The sequence below is a fragment of the Macaca fascicularis genome, chromosome 2 (genome assembly GCF_037993035.2).
Source record: "Macaca fascicularis isolate 582-1 chromosome 2, T2T-MFA8v1.1".
Taxonomy (NCBI): domain Eukaryota; kingdom Metazoa; phylum Chordata; class Mammalia; order Primates; family Cercopithecidae; genus Macaca; species Macaca fascicularis.
In genome coordinates, this window is record NC_088376.1 from 33,249,535 (window position 1) to 33,269,898 (window position 20,364).

A 20,364-nucleotide genomic window follows, 5' to 3' on the forward strand; every position below is an offset into this window, starting at 1 on the left:
AGAAACATGAGCAGCATGATTAGAGTCAGGAATGAGTCTCCATCAGTAAACTGAAAATAGCAGCTCGAAGATGGCCAAAGCCATAGCTCTGTTCTTTTCTGTCTTGATCAGGAAAAAATATCTAGCCTCATAACTGATTATATTGTTGTCAATCTCAGCTGAAAATATTCTCAATTTGGAGCAGGTGAAAGTCTAGGTTTTTGTTTTCTGGATCTCTTAATCAAATAATGTTTCCCCCTGTAGCATAGAAATGATTCCTTCAATTCTCAGTATGTGGTAGATGTGGCCTCCTGCTCCCCTATCCCAATCCCCCAGCCCATAGTGTAAGTGTGTATATTATGCATTTTGTGTGTTGGAGGATAGAATTAATTAATTGTATTAAATATTAAAGGCTGAGCTTCCATCTCTAAGGTGATTCATGAGCATATTCCAGTTACAGACTATTTCAATAATAACAAGAGAGAGAGACGTTAACTTTGTGGCCCTAGTGGTGATTTTGGCCATGATCTTGTTTCAGGGGAATCCTGGGCCTCCAGGGCCAAAGGGTTCAAAAGGAAAAGCTGGACCAAGAGGAGTGAAGGTAAATGTCAGAGAACCCGCTCTTTCTTGATTGTAGCTTAGGAGAACCCCTTGGGTTTTCTTAAGCAAATCTTTACTTATATCATCATTTCCAGTTTACATTTCTGATAGGTTGGTGATTCTATTGACTGAAGGCAAGGCATATAGATGAACATATAGAAAAATGAATCACATGTATAAGTAGACAAAGATGTATCAACAGATAGATATACATATGGATTAACCACAAATATAAATGTGCACATCCAAATTTAGAAAAAGCGATAGTAATATAAAATTCTGTAATTGATGTCACATACCTGGTGTTGCTAATTTTCAGAACCAAAATTGTGACTATCTCTGTTAGTTATTCATATTTAACAAAGCCTAGAGAAAAGTATTTATCTTAGGCTGTATGGTATGCTACCAAAACTTGAAAACAGTGACTGTAAAATCTCTGAGGAAAATGACACAAAATTGCCTAATCTCATAGAATAAAATTAATTTGATCTTTTCTCTTTATAATAAAAGGGAGAGCTTGGTGATGTAGGAGAAAGAGGCCCACAGGGTCGACAAGGACCAAGAGGGCAACCTGTAAGTCCAGTTTCTCTGTTTTGGACTCTTGATTAAATTTGTTTGCCATTTGTTCTTATTTTACATAAAATTCTAACTTTTTAAATGTATGAAACCACTTTTAATTAGTTTAGAATATAGGTACCAGAGACAAGAAATCAGGCAAATCAGGTAGATATAGTCTAAAAAATCTCAGTGTGCACCAAGCCAAATTTTGATGGAGTCATCTACCACAGCATTGTGTCTTATCTATCTTGTAGATTCCAGTAAGAAATTATGAAAAAAGGTTTGATAAACAAAAATGGCACCAACTTGATGTAATAAATTGAAATGGCTTTAACATCATTGCTGTGAACACAAAATTTTAATATTCTTGATGAGTTAAACTCGTGGTTACAAATATGACATGATCACCAGAGCTCTTAAGAATTGAAATAGTCAGTTTCTCAGACTTCTTGTATAAATTAAGACTCCAAAGGTGACTTGGAATTTATTTTGCCTTCTCACATATTGAAGAGCAAAGTGCCAATGTCTCTCATCTGTTTGACAATGATATTTTATGAGCATTTGAGTCTTTTAGGAATACAGATATGTTCAATGAAACATTTTTTTTTCCAGGACAACAAATAAGAGAGCCAGATCAGCAAACTTTTAAGAGTATGGGTTTGATTATTCAGAGCATAGAAATAATCTTTGGAGACCAAAGATCATAAAAGACTTCCTTCTACAAAACAACACTTTCAAACACAGGGCTATGCATTTTTACCTTAGTTATCACCCTGAACAGGAGAGCAAGTTAGCTATTTTATGACTATTTTCAAGAGACATCTCCAAAAATAGAGTTCGGGTCTTGGGGGTTGCAGATGCTGGAGTTTCTGCACATCCTTCAGCAAGGAGAAGATGGAGTAACAGCAAATAAACTTCATTATCACCCCCACAAGCCCCTGCAAATAACTCATTTTTGGCAATCTTCTTTCTCTTATTTTTCTTTCTTTTCTAGTCTTTCAGACTTTCCTGTTTAGACCATAGGAATCTTTTTGTGTCTTCAAATTTTTAATTTTTCTTCTCAACTGATCTACCTGGGTTAGGGGAATTCTTTGTTCATTCAGAAAAAACACCTATAGGGTTTTGAATTTACTCTTTATTACAGGAATCTCATTGTCTGTCTATACAGATGCTAAGCTCCTTGGTAGTATCATCATTTTCATGATTATCATCATTACCACCGCTGCAACCTCTATCATCATTATCTTCAGCAATAACATCATAATTACCAGCATCATCAACACCACCACCATCACCACCATCACCATCAATATTACCATTACCATCATCACTATCACCACCATCACTATCACCATTATCACCATCACCTCCATCACCATCAATACCACCATTACCATCATCACTATCACCACCATCACTATCACCATTATCACCATCACTACCATCACCATCACCACCACCGCCACTACCATCATTACTACCACTATCACTATCACCATTGTCATCATCACTACCACCACCACCGTCACTATCACTATCATCCTCATTATTACCACCACCATCACTACTACCACCAACACCATCATCACCATTGCCACCACCACCATCATTACCATCACCATCATCAGCAACACCATACTATCACCATCATCACCATTGCCACCACCACCATCAATACCATAACCATCACTATCATCAATCACCATTGCTACCACTATCACTACCATCATCACCACCACCTTCATTATTACCATCAGCACCACTACCATTACTGCCCACCTGCCGACACCATCACTACCACTGCTACCACCAGCAGCAGACAAATTATCATTTATCAAGTACTGCCTCTGTGCCTGACATTGTGCTAAGCACTTTTCATACACAATCTCAATCTTCCCAACAAGTATACAATGTAGATGATACTATTATCCCTATTTTACAGATTAGGAAACTGAAGTTTATAGAGGTTCTGCAACTTCCCTAGGGTGACTCAAACAACTAACATTGGAACTGCAATAAAAATTAGGGTCTGTCTGGGTTTATAGTCTGTACATTTAACCACTAAACTATATTGCCTATATTCCAATCTTTTTCTCCAAAGTCTGTGCTTTTGTCTGATGATTTACCAATTCTAAAGCTTCTATTTTTACTCTATCTCACAAGGAAAGCAAGTTTAGCCTAAGGGAAACTTTGTACAGTTGTGTATAGCTTCCTACAACCAAGGTATCATCTTGCTGATGTACAGATGGGGGTTTAAAAACCCTAAAAACTTCCTTCTATTGTGGTCTTTCAAAGATTTCTCCAAATCTGAGTATTTGTCCTATGAAGGTAGTCTCCCAGTCTCCATCAAGCCCCATTGTTATCCCTACTTCTTTGCATTGTTGATTTATCCAAGGGTTCAGATACTATTATCAACCAAGTGTTGGTCTGCATGACTCTACAATTCATCTTATATGTCATTTTCTTAGGGTCTTCCTGGTTCTGATGGATATGGACATCCAGGAAGAAAAGGAACAAAGGTGAGGGTAACCTTACAGGACATTCTGAACTAAGGGCTATAGTTTTTATTTTATTTTGTTAAAATAAGTGTTATTTTCCAAGTTGTATGCCAGGAACAGTTTGTACATATTTACAAAATGTTTTGGCCACCAGAGCTCCCTCCCTAAAAAGTAGAAATTGATTTTGTCGCTCTTTTATTTAAAAGTCAAACTTCTTCCCTCATCTTCCACATATATGTCAGATATTCCCACCTCAGCTCTGGGAGTGCCAGACCCTTTCTCAACTTCCTTGCCCTTACAAATGCTCGTGTTTTCATTTGGAATGTGCTTCCTGATCTCCATCTCTTGGACAATTTTTACTCAGTTTCTAAGACCCACTCAAGTACCAGCTTCTCCTTGTGGAAGCAGCCTTGGTCTTCCCCAGACAGAATTTGTGGTCCTATACTCTGTGTTCTTAAAGCATGTTCATATTTCTGCAGTAGCTCCTTTCTGTCAAGGTTGTATTATAATTTGTTCTTGTATCCCCCAGGCTGTAAACCTGACAGTAGCATTGCACTTTTGTTTTTCTGGAACTGAGTCTGGCAGAGAGTAGGTGCTCAATAAGTGTATTTGAATGAATGAGTGCCACTCTCATAAGAAGCTTGTATTTTAATATGTAGTTAATTGGTCACTGACAGGTCTTAAAGCATGGAGGTCACATGGAACTTGTTGAGCAAATCAAATCTTAATACCCACTGTTATTCTGGATGCTTTAGTCTTCAAGTTACATGTATTGCCTCACAAAATAAGAAATCACTAGGATGTTTAGTGATACTTAGTTGCTTAATGATGTCAGGATTCTGGGCTGGCTTCTCTGCAATTCTCTTGTTTCCCTGTGGCTGCAAGATGGCACCACTGCCATTTTATTGAGCAGAAAAATGCCTCAAACATAGTAAGTTTTCAGTAAATACTACGGAATGATGGGCTATGGGGAACCTCAGTGATCATCTAGCTTAGCTTTGTCAATTTACATTTCAGAAAATTGAGGCTTAGAGAAGTGAAGTAACTTGCCTATGGTCGCACAGCTAGTTAGAGGCAGAGCTGAATGTGGAAGCTAGTCCCTTGAAATCCCATCCAGGTAAACTAAATTTTTCTTTGCTACAGACAAGTTTGCATAGCAGGCAAATTCTGGGTAAAATTCAAATGTGCATTGTTTGGGCTACATGTCAATTTGGAGCTAAGCACAAGGGCAATTTTTGTTTATTGTGATACAGCTAACATTATGGAACACAGATTCAGTCCATATTTGCATGAATTTTTCTTTGCAAGATGTAATGGCCTCATTTTCAATGTCCCATATTGCTGATTGGCCAGTTGAGTACATTTTCTTAATCTGTTCACTCTCCTTCTCTCTAAATTGACTATTTTACACCCTCTCCTCTCTCCTCAAACTTCCAAGATCTGCTTTGTCTTCAATACTTAAAGGAGGTTATCATGGCTTCCTATTTCATGAACAAAATTGAAGCAGTGAGAAAAGAACCTCTATAAATGTTCACCACCAAGTAGGCCAACCTACTTGCCTCTGTACCCATACACCCTGCCTTCTCTCTTACTGCTATGGACGAGGGTCCACAGTCTTATCTAAGACTAATCCTTGCCTCCTAGACTGGATTCCACTCCCTTTTGCCTTCCGAGGCTCTCGGTCCATTTTTCTTCCCCTGGGGAAAACTCACTGAAGGAGCAGTCTATACCAGTGCTTCTCAACAGGAGTGATTTTGCCCTCCAGGGGACATTTGACAATGTCTGGAGATGTTTTGGTTGTCAGAACTCAAGGAGAGAGTGCTGGCATCTACTGGGTAGAGATGCTGTTTAACATCTTACAATACACAGGACAGCCCCTCCCAACAAAGAACCATCAGGCCCAAACTATCAGTGGCACTGAGGTTGAAAAACTGACACTTGAGCCTTCACTTCTTGACCCTCCCCACTCAACTACATCTGCTTTAGTTGAGGTAAATGCCATGTTGCTAAATTCAACAGTCACTTCTCTGCCCTCATTGTGCTCCATCTCTCAGCAGCATTTGACAGATTGATCATGGGTTTATTCCTGATTTTTTCCCTCCCTCAACTTCCAGTACATTCTATTTTCCTGGTTTTCACTGTCTTCTCTTTCTCATCCTGCTTTGCTAGATCTTCTGGATGTTCTTGACCTTTAAGTATTGGAAGACTCAAAGCTCTATTCTCATACCTTCTTCCTTCTTTACTCACCTCTCACGTGGCATTTCTTGGGGAAATCCAGTTCCATGTCATCAATAACCATCTATCCTGTTATCTCCACTTTATTTCTCCCACTTGGACTGATATCCCAAACTCTAAAAATATTTCCACTTGGTCATCTAACAGGCATCTTAAAATCGGCATGTCCCCAAACACATTTCTTCTTGTTTTTTTGTTTGTTAACCTTTTATTACAGAAAAATTCAAAAATAAATAAAAGTGGAGACTAGTATAATGACACTTTCCTGCCTCACCCCATGTTCCCATCACCTAATCCAAACAGTGAACAACCCCTGGCCAATTTTGTTTTATTTATACTCCCACTCACTTATCCTCCCACCATGCTAATTTCATACCCTTCCTTCCTCCTCAAACCTCCAAGATCTGCTTTGTCGTCCATATTTAAAGCAGATGATCATGCTTCATATTTCTTTAAGAAAATAGGAGTGAGGAGAGAACCTCTACATATGTTCACCTACTGTAGGTCATGTAATATATGGGATTTACTTCAAGATAATCATATATGCCATGCATAGACATTTCAGGTTGCATCTTTAAAAGATTATTTAAAAATGTAACCACAATACCATTCTTACACCAAAGAATTAATAATAATCCTTTAATATTATCAAATATCCAGTCAGCCAAAACTGTTTCCCTTAACAACTTGCCCCTCCTCCAGCCTTTCCTATCTCAGGGACTGGAAACTTCATCCATCCAGTTGCTCAAGACAGACACTTGCAGCTGTCATTGATAAATCTTTTTCTCTCACTCCCACATTTAATCCATCAACAAATAGTGGTAAAGTCTATCTTCAAAGTACAACCAGCATTTTATCATTTCCCACAACTGCACTGCCACCCTCTGGACCAAGCCAGCATAATTTTCCATCTGTGTTATTGCAATAGCCACTGAACTGGTCTCTCTGCTTCCACCCTTGCCTCATATAGTTAGTTCTCCATGCATCAGCTAGAGACATCTTTAAAAACACAGTCAGAGCAAGTCATTCCTTTATTCAAAGCCCTTCTGTCATTCTCCATGTCACTCAGAATAAAACCCACTTGTTAACATGGCCTATAAGAATTTATACAACGTGGTCTCTGTGAAGTCTTTGACTTCATCTCCTCTTGCCTGCCCTCCTCGCTCCATTCTGCTTCAGTGTTCCTCAAACACAGCAGCACATACTCTTCCTCTTACTTCAGGGTTTTTTTTTTTTTTTTCACATACTCCTCCCTCTGTCTGGAATGCTCTTCTCCCAGAAGTCTGCTTGTTTTCTCACTTCATGCTGGTCTTCACCCAAATGCCACCTTTATAAAAAGGCTTTGCCTGACTACCTCATATAAAATAGTGCCTCCTCATCCTTTGATACACATAATTCTTTATTCCTTAATCCCCTTTCTGGAATAACATTGATCTGTTTCTCACAGGTTATATATTTCTTTGTTCATTTTCTTCCCCTCTAGTATGTAAGTTCCATGAGAGCAAGGTCTTTGTTCTGTTCACTGCTGAATTTCCTGTGCCTAGAGAAGTGCTTGGAAGACAGGACATGCAAATGGATATTTGTTGAATGAATGATTGCTTTGTAGTATGCCTTTGGTTCTGACAATGAGCACCTGCTTCCCAACACTCAATGTGGTGCCCTCTCACTTGGTTTCTGTTGGATTAAACCTCAGGTTATTTAAGCTGAGAGATAAAAATGCCCTACAGAAGAAGTTTCATTACACAATATACTAGAGAGGGGGGAAATTTGTAAAAATTATTTATAAGTTGTTTCATGTTGAATTAGAGATATGAAATATGGCCACTTGAGAGCAGCTCAAGATAACAACTGTTGCTATAGTTGTTTTTCCTGGCACTTGTTTTGAGTGTATTTCCTCAAAATTATAGCATCTTCTTTTTCCCCAAGGCATGTGAAGGAAATTTCTTAATCAGATGACATTAAACAAGACCTTATCTCATTTCTGACACTGGGGTGAACCTGGATTATAGTGTCTTCTTTTCCCCCAAGGCATGTCAAGGAAATTTCTTAATCACATGATATTAAACAAGACTTTATCTCATTTCTGGCACTAGGGTGAACGTGGATTCCCTGGCTATCCTGGTGTCCAAGTAAGAAGATATATTTCTGGGCCTGGCAACTGGTAGGCAGCATGTGTCATTTGTTTGTGCTTGTTTTTCTTTACACTCAAAATTCTGCTTTTGATTCTATTAAGGGAGAAGATGGTGACCTGGGCCATCAAGGAGAAAAGGGGGCAAAGGGAGTAAGAGGGAAGAGGGTAAGAATCAAAGAGACTTCCTAAGATCTATAGAAGCCCATATCATTACAGAAGTACATTTTCACTGGGTTAGGATTTCTTAGCAGGAAGCCTATTCCTGCTCAGTCAATGCTCATTCCACACCTTCCTTTGGCTATCCCACTCCCCACTTAATCCCACTCTCATTTATCTCCTGAATATGAATACAGTTTACCAAGCCATAACAACAGAAAATCCAAGTTGGGAGTTTTGGTTTTACAATACCAACTTTTTAAAACCAAGTTTGGGAGCACCTCTGTCTTTGGTAAGTCTACACATCATGTGGAAGGATATTGTTTTGGCTGTTGAGCAAACATTGCTGTTTCTTTAGAATTCTTCAAAGCCTTAACTTTCTCTTGCTATTTTTAGAAAAGATTCTTGAGAATGTAGTTGCCATCTTGGTGGACTTTGAGTCCACTGTGCTTTATACAGTCTCTGATTAAAAACCAATTCCTTTATGTTCTGAACAGTCAGCCTTGAACAGCCACAATCACTGGCAGCTCTTTTTGAAAGGAGTAAGCCTGTGGATATCTAACATCTTGGTAATGTTTAGTTGATCATCGTTAGACACCAAGGTCTTCTAGGAAATGGACTAGTGTTTACTGCAGGAAAGAGGAAAGGAAAGAGAATGTATGTTTTCTAGGTACTCAAGAATTAGTATTTTCATACATTGGCAAGGACGTAAAGAGATATTTGATCTGTGCCTAACTTGGCTTGCTGCTGGCTATGGTTGCTCTAATCAACTAACTTTTATTTCTAGTTTCAAATAAAAAAAGATAAAGGATTCACTGTATTTAGATAACACTGTGTCATTTCAAATACTTGGAAGATGAGCAGTGAACCTATGGCCACCATGTGCCTTTTCTGAAACACTAAGAATCAGAAGGTGGTAGGGAAATTTTTCCTTTTTCCTGATGTTAGGCCCTTAATGTAGACGTCCTGCATTATTTTTATTATATAACCTCAAGACTCAACGGAGTGTATTGAGTCATCTTTTAAGGATCGATCTAGAAGTGTGTATTTGTGTGTGTATGTACACATATGCATGACTGAGGTTGGGCATACAGGGGGGAATTTGGATGGTTCCCATAAAATGACCTCCCTCTCTTTCTATTCTCCATGTCTTATCCCACAGATATATAGTTTGTAAACTAACTGGTCAATAGCAGACTCATTGGCATTAGGAATAATAACATATCAAAGTGGATCTGATGGTTGTAATCAAGGAGGAATCTTATTCTTCTGGCTTGGTCTTTTTTTAGGGTAATGCTGGCTTTCCTGGATTAGTTGGAACTTTAGGTTACCAAGGCCCACCAGGACAAATGGTAACATGTACCCTTCTTTTTCCTTTTGTTTTCAACTGTTGTATAAAAATAAATAAAGATTTGATAAAAGGCATCTCTTAAGAAATGAACATTTGGGACATACAGTGGGATTGACATAGAGAATGGGGCAAATTTTCCTACAGCATATTAGCTTCAAGTCGTTATACAGTATATTTATTCAACATATATTTTTACTTGAACATGGGGAAGATATTAGAGTGGCTGGAGATTTACGAACCTGTGTAAATAAATAAAATGATTCATAAAACTCACCGGAGAGTGAGTTTATCATTGCAAACAAGATGAGCAACAATATTTATGCAAAAACCAGCAGGAAAGTCTAACAAAATACAGTATTTATATAATCTTAACTAACAATGTTGCAAGTCCATGAATATTTTTAAAATTCCCTGGAACATCATTTGATATGAAAGGAAAGACTTTGAGGCTGTGATTCTTCTGCTCTATGCCTTGTCCTAGGAGGCCAGACTATCAATCCACGAGGGATGGCACAGTAGGTCAGCCATGGATTGAACCTGGTGGTCTCACTGCAGTCTAGGGTTTACTGGAGAGGTGTGACAAAGTCAGAAAATAAAAATTTTAGTGCTAAAAGGACCATTCATGGTATTTCTACAGAAGAGGAGACAAAGGCTGAGATGCTGAGATAATTATAGTGACCTGCCTGAGGTCACAAATTACAACCTTGTAGATTCTAAATAAGAACAATGATCTCTAGACTCCCAGAGGCTGGAGCCATGAAGCTCTAATCTGAAGGTTTGCAGAGAAGACTTCTTGTTCAGTATCAGGGCAGACAAAGGGTGGTGCTGGATGGCCTGAAGAGAAGATAAGGGAGGAACTGGGGTCTACTTTAGAACTATTGATGAATGGTCCTGGGATCTGGGATAGCCCTTTTTCTGAATGTGATCCTAAGCTATGGTTTCAAAATGACCTGGTCCTCTAGAAGTGTTTCTGTCTAGGCCTTCTGGACTCAGAGGTCTTGGATACACCTCTTAGGCACTTCCTAAAGGAGTCAGACAGAACTCTGGGGCTGGGAGTGAAGGACAGAAGATGGTCTATGTAGTGTGGTGGAGTTATTTTGCCAACTCTGTAGAAGAATGTGTTGGATCTCAAAATTTTGCATTTTAAACTCAAGTTTCCATTCTTTCCAGGGTATCAAGGGCCCCAAAGGTTTGGTAGAAATGACGGTAGGTGAAGATTTTAATTCCAAATGTTATTCTTTTTTTCTTTTTGGAGGTAGAATATTGCTCTGTCGCCCAGGTTGGAGTGCAGTGATGCAATCTCGGCTTATTGCAATTTCTACCTCCTGGGTTCAAGAGATTCTCCTACATCAGCCTCCCAAGTAACTGGGACTACAGGCATGTGCCACCATGCCTGGCTAATTTTTGTATTTTTAGTAGAGACAGGGTTTCACCATGTTGGCCAGGCTGGTCTTGAACTCCTGACCTGAAGTAATCCACTTGCCGCAGCCTCCCAGAGTGCTGGGATTTTACAGGCATGAGCCACTGCACCCAGCCAAAATTTTATTCTTCTTAGAACATAAAGCTTTCCACTTTCACAAAATAGAAATCTGTTAATCTTAAAGATTCTTTAGTTTTTTCCTCTTACAAATTCTGTTAGTACTTTAAGTTTATAGACTTTACTTTGAAATGTTATCACCAAGTCAAATAAAAATAGTAGAATGATATTTTAAATCCAGCAGGGAATTGGGATGTTTTAGAGCAACACTAGTTGATGTTAAAAAAAGAAAAGACTTTGAGGCTACTACCTTTCTGTAATGTGACTTTTTGTAAAGCTCAAAAACTGCTTATAAAGTATTTATAAACCCACACACAGGCTTTTGTATAGCACAGGTTTTTGTGTTTCATGGAACACTTGAAAACAGTCTCAAAAGTTATCACAGTGTTTCATCTCCCAAGTACAAAAATACTATTAGGCAGGGGGTGGGGGGTGTGGAGGCAACTGAGGAGGAGGAAGTGATGAGGTCTGGGATGGAGGGAAGAACAGAACAGAGAGGAAGCGATCAAAGGAAAGAAGCGTAATGACTAGGTGAGGTGGTAGGAGTGCCTGTCTTGGCAGTCATTTTAAAGAAGTGATATAGGAATTGCTACTATAATATAGAGTGCCAAGAATTGAAGGCATTTCCCTGCATTCTCTGCTGAGATTCTTTGATTTCAACTTCTTCAAAATCAGGTTTTATTCCATTACTTTGTAAGGCAGATTTAAAAAATGGGCACCCCTTATCTACTTGTCTCCAAAAGTATGGGCACTATATTGCACACACATCTTTTAAATCTTTTAAAATATCGACTGGATTTAGAAATGTAATTGTAGAATAGTCTTATCTGCTCTGACAATTTTGGGGTTTTCTGTTGTAGATTAAAAAGCTTCAGATAGGCACTGATAACATCCATATGACATTCCTAAGTGACAAGTGTGAATAAAAATATGCTTCAAGTTAAGTACTTTTTCCTTTTTCCTGTTTTCCCACATCTTTTTAACAGCCTTGCAAAATTGTTGATTTCACGCGTGAAAACTGCCGTAAGTTGTTTTGGAAAAGGCCTAAAAGGAGCCAGTGGTATGAGCTGGGGATGGATTACGGATTAGGGGCATAAGTCGCCTGAGGCTTTGGCTGAGGTTTGGAAGATGCCTTATTCGTTGTGAAAGGCTCTTATAAATTCATACAGTGGGCTCAGTTCCCCTTTAGGTAAGTAGTCTTTCCCAATGTGGTCTCAGAAATAAAATGGATTGAGAGCATGCCATCTCAACAATGAAGAGAAGCTCCACTGAGCAGTGCTGTGCCCCAGGAGATGTTGTAACTGCACACCTGTGTGCCTACATCTCGCTGCTTCTTATCACAAAACAGAACAGAGGAGCTTTGTTCTTTTTATGTAACCCTTTTAAATAAAAGGGATCAATAGTCACCCTTTGAGAAGAAATCTGTCTTATTTTATTTACAGTTGTGTTTGAAAAATGGAATTATGAACAATCCAGTCTTAAGTAATGTTTTGTCATATCCCCAAGTTGGAATTTATTTACTATGTTCAATGCATTCCAGGATATTTGTGTCCTAGGATGTGTACATTTATCTACTTAATGGCCACGGGGCGAGAATGTTGATTTGGCAAATTGCTTAGTTTGGAAGTTTGGGTTTTCTCTACAATCATCCCACCTTTCTTACCCTAACCCTTCTATGTTCTCTCTGTTCCCATCCAGTGGCTGTTCAGGGAGATTCTGGAATTTTTTTTCCTCAGAATCATAAAGAATAATATCATCAGTGTGATTATGAATTAAAAGAGTGTCAGAGTTGACCATATAAAAAGTTAAAACCCTTTTACACTGAGGGATGCCATGAAGTCAAAAGTAAACAGAAAAGTGGGAAAAAATAATTTGCAATATAAGCAAAGGACACAGGCAAAGGAACTCACTTCCTTACTATACCATGTTGAAATACAAAAAATTGCTACTGCTCAATCATTTTTATCTACAAACACAGACATTGCATAATGGCTAAACCTAAATGTAAAAACAAAAAAACGAACACCACTTTTAAGTTGAAAATGAGCAAAAGACAGAAAAGAAAATATACAGATGTACAATAAACCTGTAAAAATGTTCAACTTTGCCAGAAGTCATAGAATACAAATTAAAACAATGAGATACCCATTTTGTTTCTCAGATTGGAAGTGTTTTAAAAATGCCAGAAAAATCCCTATTCAGATTGAGAAATGTATAAGATTACACATTGCTGGTGTGAGTATAAATTGATACAACTTTTCTGAAGAGCAATTGGCTGGACCATGCATATAAAATCAATACTTGTAGAGATTTCTATAGGGCTATGATTGGACAAATGTGCACAGATACATGTACAAGTATGCTCCTCATAAAGGATCATCTATATAGTGGAATAGATGATATTGCTCTAAATTTATTGATGGAAAAAATCATTACATACTAAGTGAATAAAGATTCAGAATAAATATATCTTAAGCTCCAAGTTTTATAAGATGAAATGAAATAATTCTATATTTATTATTTATATATATACATACACATGATGAATTAAGCGTAATTCTGTTTTTTTTAGTATTTTTTGAAAATATGTTACTTGTATACACACACTTATATATAATATATATAGTTTATAATTAATATATATGTAATTTTATATGTGTATATATTATATACATGTGTATAATATAGTTTCAGAATAGCTCAATGTATTCATTAGGTTTCAGTTCAGTTGAATGTGACCTAAATCCTCAGTAACAGTGGTACAAATGTTATTTCTGAAACCATAGGCTGGAACTAGTCAGTTCAGGTTGATATGGAGCCTGTGGTGGTCAGGGATCAGTCCCTTTATATTTTCCTGCTTTGCCATTGTGTGTATATGGGGTGTTCTATTCCCCAGATCACTTCATGTTCTGAAAATATATCAGGCTTCAGTCATCACATCTATATTTCAGCCACCAGGGAAAGGAAGGGAAAGGAGAAGAATATTTTTTCAAAGTTTTACCTATCATCTTTCCTATTGTCTTACCTAGAACTTGTAAGATGGCTAAGTTGGGAAATGTTGTCTTTGTTCCAGTCATCCATAGGGCCAATCCAAAATTGGGGGTTCCATGACTATAGAAAAAAAGGGAGAATGGATTCTGGGGGACAAGTAGAGGTCTCTGCCACACTCAGCAGGAGCCTGAGAAGGCCATGCTTGAATTTCTCAGAGGGGATGGTTTTTCCTATTGAAGCACACACATGGGAAAGGTGCCACTGCCTGCCTAAGCTAACAATGTCTTCTTTTCTCTCCAAAATAATTTCCCTTCCAGCTTGTTCAAGAGGTAAATAATATTCCTTCTTACTCACTTTAATCCTTACCTTTTCTGAGGCATTACAGAACATCTTAAATCTGTATATCTGTTGTCTCAAGGTATTTCCAAATGCCCAGTGTTCCCAACCGAAGTGGCCTTTGCCTTGGACATGTCAAATGATGTCTCCCCGTTGGATTTTGAGAGGATGAGAAACATTTTATTGTCTCTGTTGATGAAGATTGAAATAAGTGACAGTAACTGCCCAACAGGTGCCCGTGTGGCCATTGTTTCCTACAGTGCCAAAACCAATTACTTGGTTCGTTTCTCAGACTACAAGGAGAAGGCTGCACTCCTGGAGGCTGTCAGGAACATCCCCCTGGAGCACTCATCTGGCCGCAGGAACCTTGGGGCCACCATGAGGTTTCTGGCGAGACACGTGTTCAAACGTGTACGCTCAGGTCTTCTCATGAGGAAGGTGGCTGTGTTCTTCCAGGCGGGCTGGGCCTATGATGCAGCTTCCATCAATACAGCCACACTGGAGCTTGCTGCAGCGGACATCATCCCCGCGGTCATCACCTTCACAAAGGGGCACAACCTCCCAGACACTCTGCTGGTATGTAGGGGGAACCACAAGTGGGCAGGGAGCTGGGGGCCCTAACACTTGGTTTCTACCTCTCCATCAAGGACCACATGAGGAATGAGAGGTGTTCAGGGAAAGAATTTCCCTGGAATTGATACGTATACCAGGAGTGAGGGCTCTCAGTATGGCCCATATACTGGTACTACTCCTAGTACCCACTGGCTATTCTTGAGCACCTATTCTGTGCTATGTGCCTCATAAATATTATCTTTACTTAATGAGTCCCACAACTCTGTAATGTAGGTGTTATTGTTTATTTCCATTTCAGGGATAAGTAAACCAAGGCTTATGGAGGTTAAATATATCATCAAAGGCCAAATAGTTAGTTAGCAGCAGATATTGTCTGCCTCCAGAGCCTGTGCTTAACCACTATGCTAAACTATATCACTGGGGGTCAGAGAATATAATTTTCTTCCTTTTTAAAAACCAGAGTATAACATACACACTCATGTAACAAAGTGGACAAAGTGCAGTGATTTTAAATATACAGATGGATTAATTTTTATGTATGTTTAAATCCCTGTGACTGATACGTAGTTCAAGATATAGAACACATTCAGCATTCGGTGCCCTGTAAGTTTTCTTCAACTTCTTTATGCAACCATATACTCCCCATGGTAACTGCTTCTCTGAGTTCTATCACAATCAAGTACTTTTTGCCTGTTCTGGACCATCATATACATTGGGTCATACAGCATGTACTTGTTTGTATCTGGCTTCTTCCAGCCGACATGGCATGTCTTCTTGTTCCTCCATGTTGTGTGTGTGGGTAGTTCGTTCTTTATTATTCCTGTGCAGTATTCCATTGTATGTATACAAAACCCTTTATTTACTTATCTATTCTCCAGACTTTACTTTCCTAATTGAAACCCATGCAACACACTTTCATGGAAGATCTGGGATGATTTATCAGAACGAAGGGCGATTTTCTTCTTAAGAGATTCCAGGCTGCTTATGAATGTTAGGTTGGATTATGGGACGTTGACAATATTTCACCAGTTTTGAGCTGCAGAAATTGAAATGTTATGTGGCTCAACATAATAGCTAATCAATTCAGCCCATTTAATTTTCTCTGAAGGTTCAGTGTGCAGCAGAAGTGGTAGGTGAGAGATTTTGTTGCGACAGCTTTGAATATGCGTCTAAGAATCAATAAAGTTGTGACAGCTTGCAAACTGTGGGGAAGGATGGACAAAATATCTTGAGTTGAGGAAGCTAAAATGCAGAGGATGAGTTCCTTGTTCATCCTTACATCCCTGTTGCTTAGTGTGATGTCTGTACAGGGTGGGTTGGTAGGGTACATCCTCAACAACTGCTAGAATGGATTTATAAAGATGGTATAAACAAATAACTAATTAAATTAGAGATGCAGCTTTTGTCTTTGGTTCTCTCATCAATAATGAGGTGCCTTTGGACAAGTCTCTTCACCTTTCTTGGTCTTATTTTACTCAGCTCAAAAATGGAGAGGGGGTTGCAACTAGTTATTATCCAGGCTCCCTTCCAAGTGTAATTATCAAAGCGTTTATTTCGGAGGAAGGGATTTCCTTAACATTTGGAGAGTGACTCCTGGGGTGTGATCACATCCCTCTAATGCTCATCAGTGCTGCTCTCTGAGAGGGGATCCTGGGCAGACAGTGTTGGGATCTTGCATACAGATGATCCTTTGTTGTGATGTTCTTGCCCTCTTAGTTGTCGTAGGTTCTGAGTACAGGGATATCACTGTATGTGAGAAGGACATGCCAGCTTGTGTACTTGAACCTCAGTTCTGTCATTTCTTTTTTTTTTCTTTTTTATTGTACTTTAAGTTCTAGGGTACATGTGCAGAATGTGCAGGTTTGTTACATATGTATACATGTGCCATGTTGGTGTGCTGCACCCATTAACTCGTCATTTACATTAGGTATATCTCCTAATGCTATCCCTCCCCCCCCCCCCACAATGGGCCGCAGTGTGTGACGTTCCCCTTCCTGTGTCCAACTGTTCTCATTTTTCAATTCCCACCTATGAGTGAAGCATATGGTGTTTGGTTTTCTGTTCTTCAGATAATTTGCTGAGAATGACAGTTTCCAGCTGCATCCATGTCCCTACAAAGGACATGAACTCATCCTTTTTTATGACTGCATAGTATTCCACAGTGTATATGTGCCACATTTTCTTTCTTTTTTTTTTTAATTTATTTATTATTATTATACTTTAAGTTGTAGGGTACATGTGCATAACGTGCAGGTTTGTTACATATGTATACTTGTGCCATGTTGGTGTGCTGCACCCATCAACTCGTCATTTACATCAGGTATAACTCCCAACGCAATCCCTCCCCCCTCCCCCCTCCCCATGATAGGCCCCGGTGTGTGATGTTCCCCTTCCTGAGTCCGAGTGATCTCATTGTTCAGTTCCCAACTATGAGTGAGAACATGCGGTGTTTGGTTTTCTGTTCTTGTGATAGTTTGCTAAGAATGATGGATTCCAGCTGCATCCAAGTCCCTACAAAGGACACAAACTCATCCTTTTTTATGGCTGCATAGTATTCCATGGTGTATATGTGCCACATTTTCTTAATCCAATCTGTCACTGATGGACATTTGGGTTGATTCCAAGTCTTTGCTATTGTGAATAGTGCCGCAATAAACATACGTGTGCATGTGTCTTTATAGCAGCATAATTTATAATCCTTTGGGTATATACCCAGTAATGGGATGGCTGGGTCATATGGTACATCTAGTTCTAGATCCTTGAGGAATCGCCATACTGTTTTCCATAATGGTTGAACTAGTTTACAATCCCACCAACAGTGTAAAAGTGTTCCTATTTCTCCACATCCCCTCCAGCACCTGTTGTTTCCTGACTTTTTAATGATCGCCATTCTAACTGGTGTGAGATGGTATCTCATTGTGGTTTTGATTTGCATTTCTCTGATGGCCAGTGATGATGAGCATTTTTTCATGTGTCTGTTGGCTGTATGAATGTCTTCTTTTGAGAAATGTCTGTTCATATCCTTTGCCCACTTTTTGATGGGGTTGTTTGTTTTTTTCTTGTAAATTTGTTTGAGTTCTTTGTAGGTTCTGGATATTAGCCCTTTGTCAGATGAGTAGATTGCAAAAATTTTCTCCCATTCTGTAGGTTGCCTGTTCACTCTGATGGTAGTTTCTTTTGCTGTGCAGAAGCTCTTTAGTTTAATGAGATCCCATTTGTCAATTTTGGCTTTTGCTGCTGTTGCTTTTGGTGTTTTAGACATGAAGTCCTTGCCCATGCCTATGTCCTGAATGGTACTACCTAGGTTTTCCTCTAGGATTTTTATGGTATTAGGTCTAACATTTAAGTCTCTAATCCATCTTGAATTAATTTTCGTATAAGGAGTAAGGAAAGGATCCAGTTTCAGCTTTCTACTTATGGCTAGCCAATTTTCCCAGCACCATTTATTAAATAGGGAATCCTTTCCCCATTTCTTGTTTCTCTCAGGTTTGTCAAAGATCAAATGGCTGTAGATGTGTGGTATTATTTCTGAGGACTCTGTTCTGTTCCATTGGTCTATATCTCTGTTTTGGTACCAGTACCATGCTGTTTTGGTTACAGTAGCCTTGTAATATAGTTTGAAGTCAGGTAGCGTGATGCCTCCAGCTTTGTTCTTTTGACTTAGGATTGTCTTGGAGATGCGGGCTCTTTTTTGGTTCCATATGAAGTTTAAAGCAGCTTTTTCCAATTCTGTGAAGAAACTCATTGGTAGCTTGATGGGGATGGCATTGAATCTATAAATAACCTTGGGCAGTATGGCCATTTTCACGATATTGATTCTTCCTATCCATGAGCATGGTATGTTCTTCCATTTGTTTGTGTCCTCTTTTATTTCACTGAGCAGTGGTTTGTAGTTCTCCTTGAAGAGGTCCTTTACATCCCTTGTAAGTTGGATTCCTAGGTATTTGATTCTCTTTGAAGCAATTGTGAATGGGAGTTCATTCCTAATTTGGCTCTCTGTTTGTCTGTTACTGGTGTATAAGAATGCTTGTGATTTTTGTACATTAATTTTGTATCCTGAGACTTTGCTGAAGTTGCTTATCAGCTTAAGGAGATTTTGGGCTGAGACAATGGGATTTTCTAAATATACAATCATGTCATCTGCAAACAGGGACAATTTGACTTCTTCTTTTCCTAACTGAATACCCTTGATTTCTTTCTCTTGCCTGATTGCCCTAGCCAGAACTTCCAACACTATGTTGAATAGGAGTGGTGAGAGAGGGCATCCCTGTCTTGTGCCAGTTTTCAAAGGGAATTTTTCCAGTTTTTGCCCATTCAGTATGATATTGGCTGTGGGTTTGTCATAAATAGCTCTTATGATTTTGAGGTACGTTCCATCAATACCGAATTTATTGAGCGTTTTTAGCATGAAGGGCTGTTGAATTTTGTCAAAAGCCTTTTCTGCATCTATTGAGATAATCATGTGGTTCTTGTCTTTGGTTCTGTTTATATGCTGGATTATGTTTATTGATTTGCGAATGTTGAACCAGCCGTGCATCCCAGGGATGAAGCCCACTTGATCATGGTGGATAAGCTTTTTGATGTGTTGCTGAATCCGGTTTGCCAGTATTTTATTGAGGATTTTTGCATCGATGTTCATCAGGGATATTGGTCTAAAATTCTCTTTTTTTGTTGTGTCTCTGCCAGGCTTTGGTATCAGGATGATGTTGGCCTCATAAAATGAGTTAGGGAGGATTCCCTCTTTTTCTATTGATTGGAATAGTTTCAGAAGGAATGGTACCAACTCCTCCTTGTACCTCTGGTAGAATTCAGCTGTGAATCCATCTGGTCCTGGACTTTTTTTGGTTGGTAGGCTATTAATTGTTGCCTCAATTTCAGAGCCTGCTATTGGTCTATTCAGGGATTCAACTTCTTCCTGGTTTAGTCTTGGAAGAGTGTAAGTGTCCAGGAAATTATCCATTTCTTCTAGATTTTCCATTTTATTTGCGTAGAGGTGTTTATAGTATTCTCTGATGGTAGTTTGTATTTCTGTGGGGTCGGTGGTGATATCCCCTTTATCATTTTTAATTGCGTCAATTTGATTCTTCTCTCTTTTCTTCTTTATTAGTCTTGCTAGTGGTCTGTCAATTTTGTTGATCTTTTCAAAAAACCAACTCCTGGATTCATTGATTTTTGGGAGGGTTTTTTGTGTCTCTATCTCCTTCAGTTCTGCTCTGATCTTAGTTATTTCTTGCCTTCTGCTAGCTTTCGAATGTGTTTGCTCTTGCTTCTCTAGTTCTTTTAATTGCAATGTTAGAGTGTCAATTTTAGATCTTTCCTGCTTTCTCTTGTGGGCACTTAGTGCTATAAATTTCCCTCTACACACTGCTTTAAATGTGTCCCAGAGATTCTGGTATGTTGTATCTTTGTTCTCATTGGT

At 38.8% G+C, this 20,364-nt stretch overlaps 1 protein-coding gene across 2 annotated transcripts in view; it reads left to right on the forward strand.

Annotated features, from left to right (window-relative positions):
* LOC102137568 (collagen alpha-4(VI) chain-like) overlaps nt 1-20,364 on the forward strand; it is a 106,230-nt gene that overhangs the window by 61,303 nt on the left and 24,563 nt on the right. The window contains exons 24-33 of one of the 2 annotated variants that reach the window (XM_005545728.4): nt 518-580; nt 1,090-1,152; nt 3,606-3,656; nt 7,964-7,999; nt 8,104-8,166; nt 9,447-9,509; nt 10,679-10,714; nt 12,032-12,068; nt 14,354-14,365; nt 14,455-14,948. In XM_005545728.4, coding sequence (XP_005545785.3) covers nt 518-580; nt 1,090-1,152; nt 3,606-3,656; nt 7,964-7,999; nt 8,104-8,166; nt 9,447-9,509; nt 10,679-10,714; nt 12,032-12,068; nt 14,354-14,365; nt 14,455-14,948 — 918 coding nt within the window. Of the gene's footprint in view, nt 1-517; nt 581-1,089; nt 1,153-3,605; nt 3,657-7,963; nt 8,000-8,103; nt 8,167-9,446; nt 9,510-10,678; nt 11,279-12,031; nt 12,069-14,353; nt 14,366-14,454; nt 14,949-20,364 lie in introns of those variants that run through there. The other variant, XM_074031019.1, reaches the window with a different exon arrangement.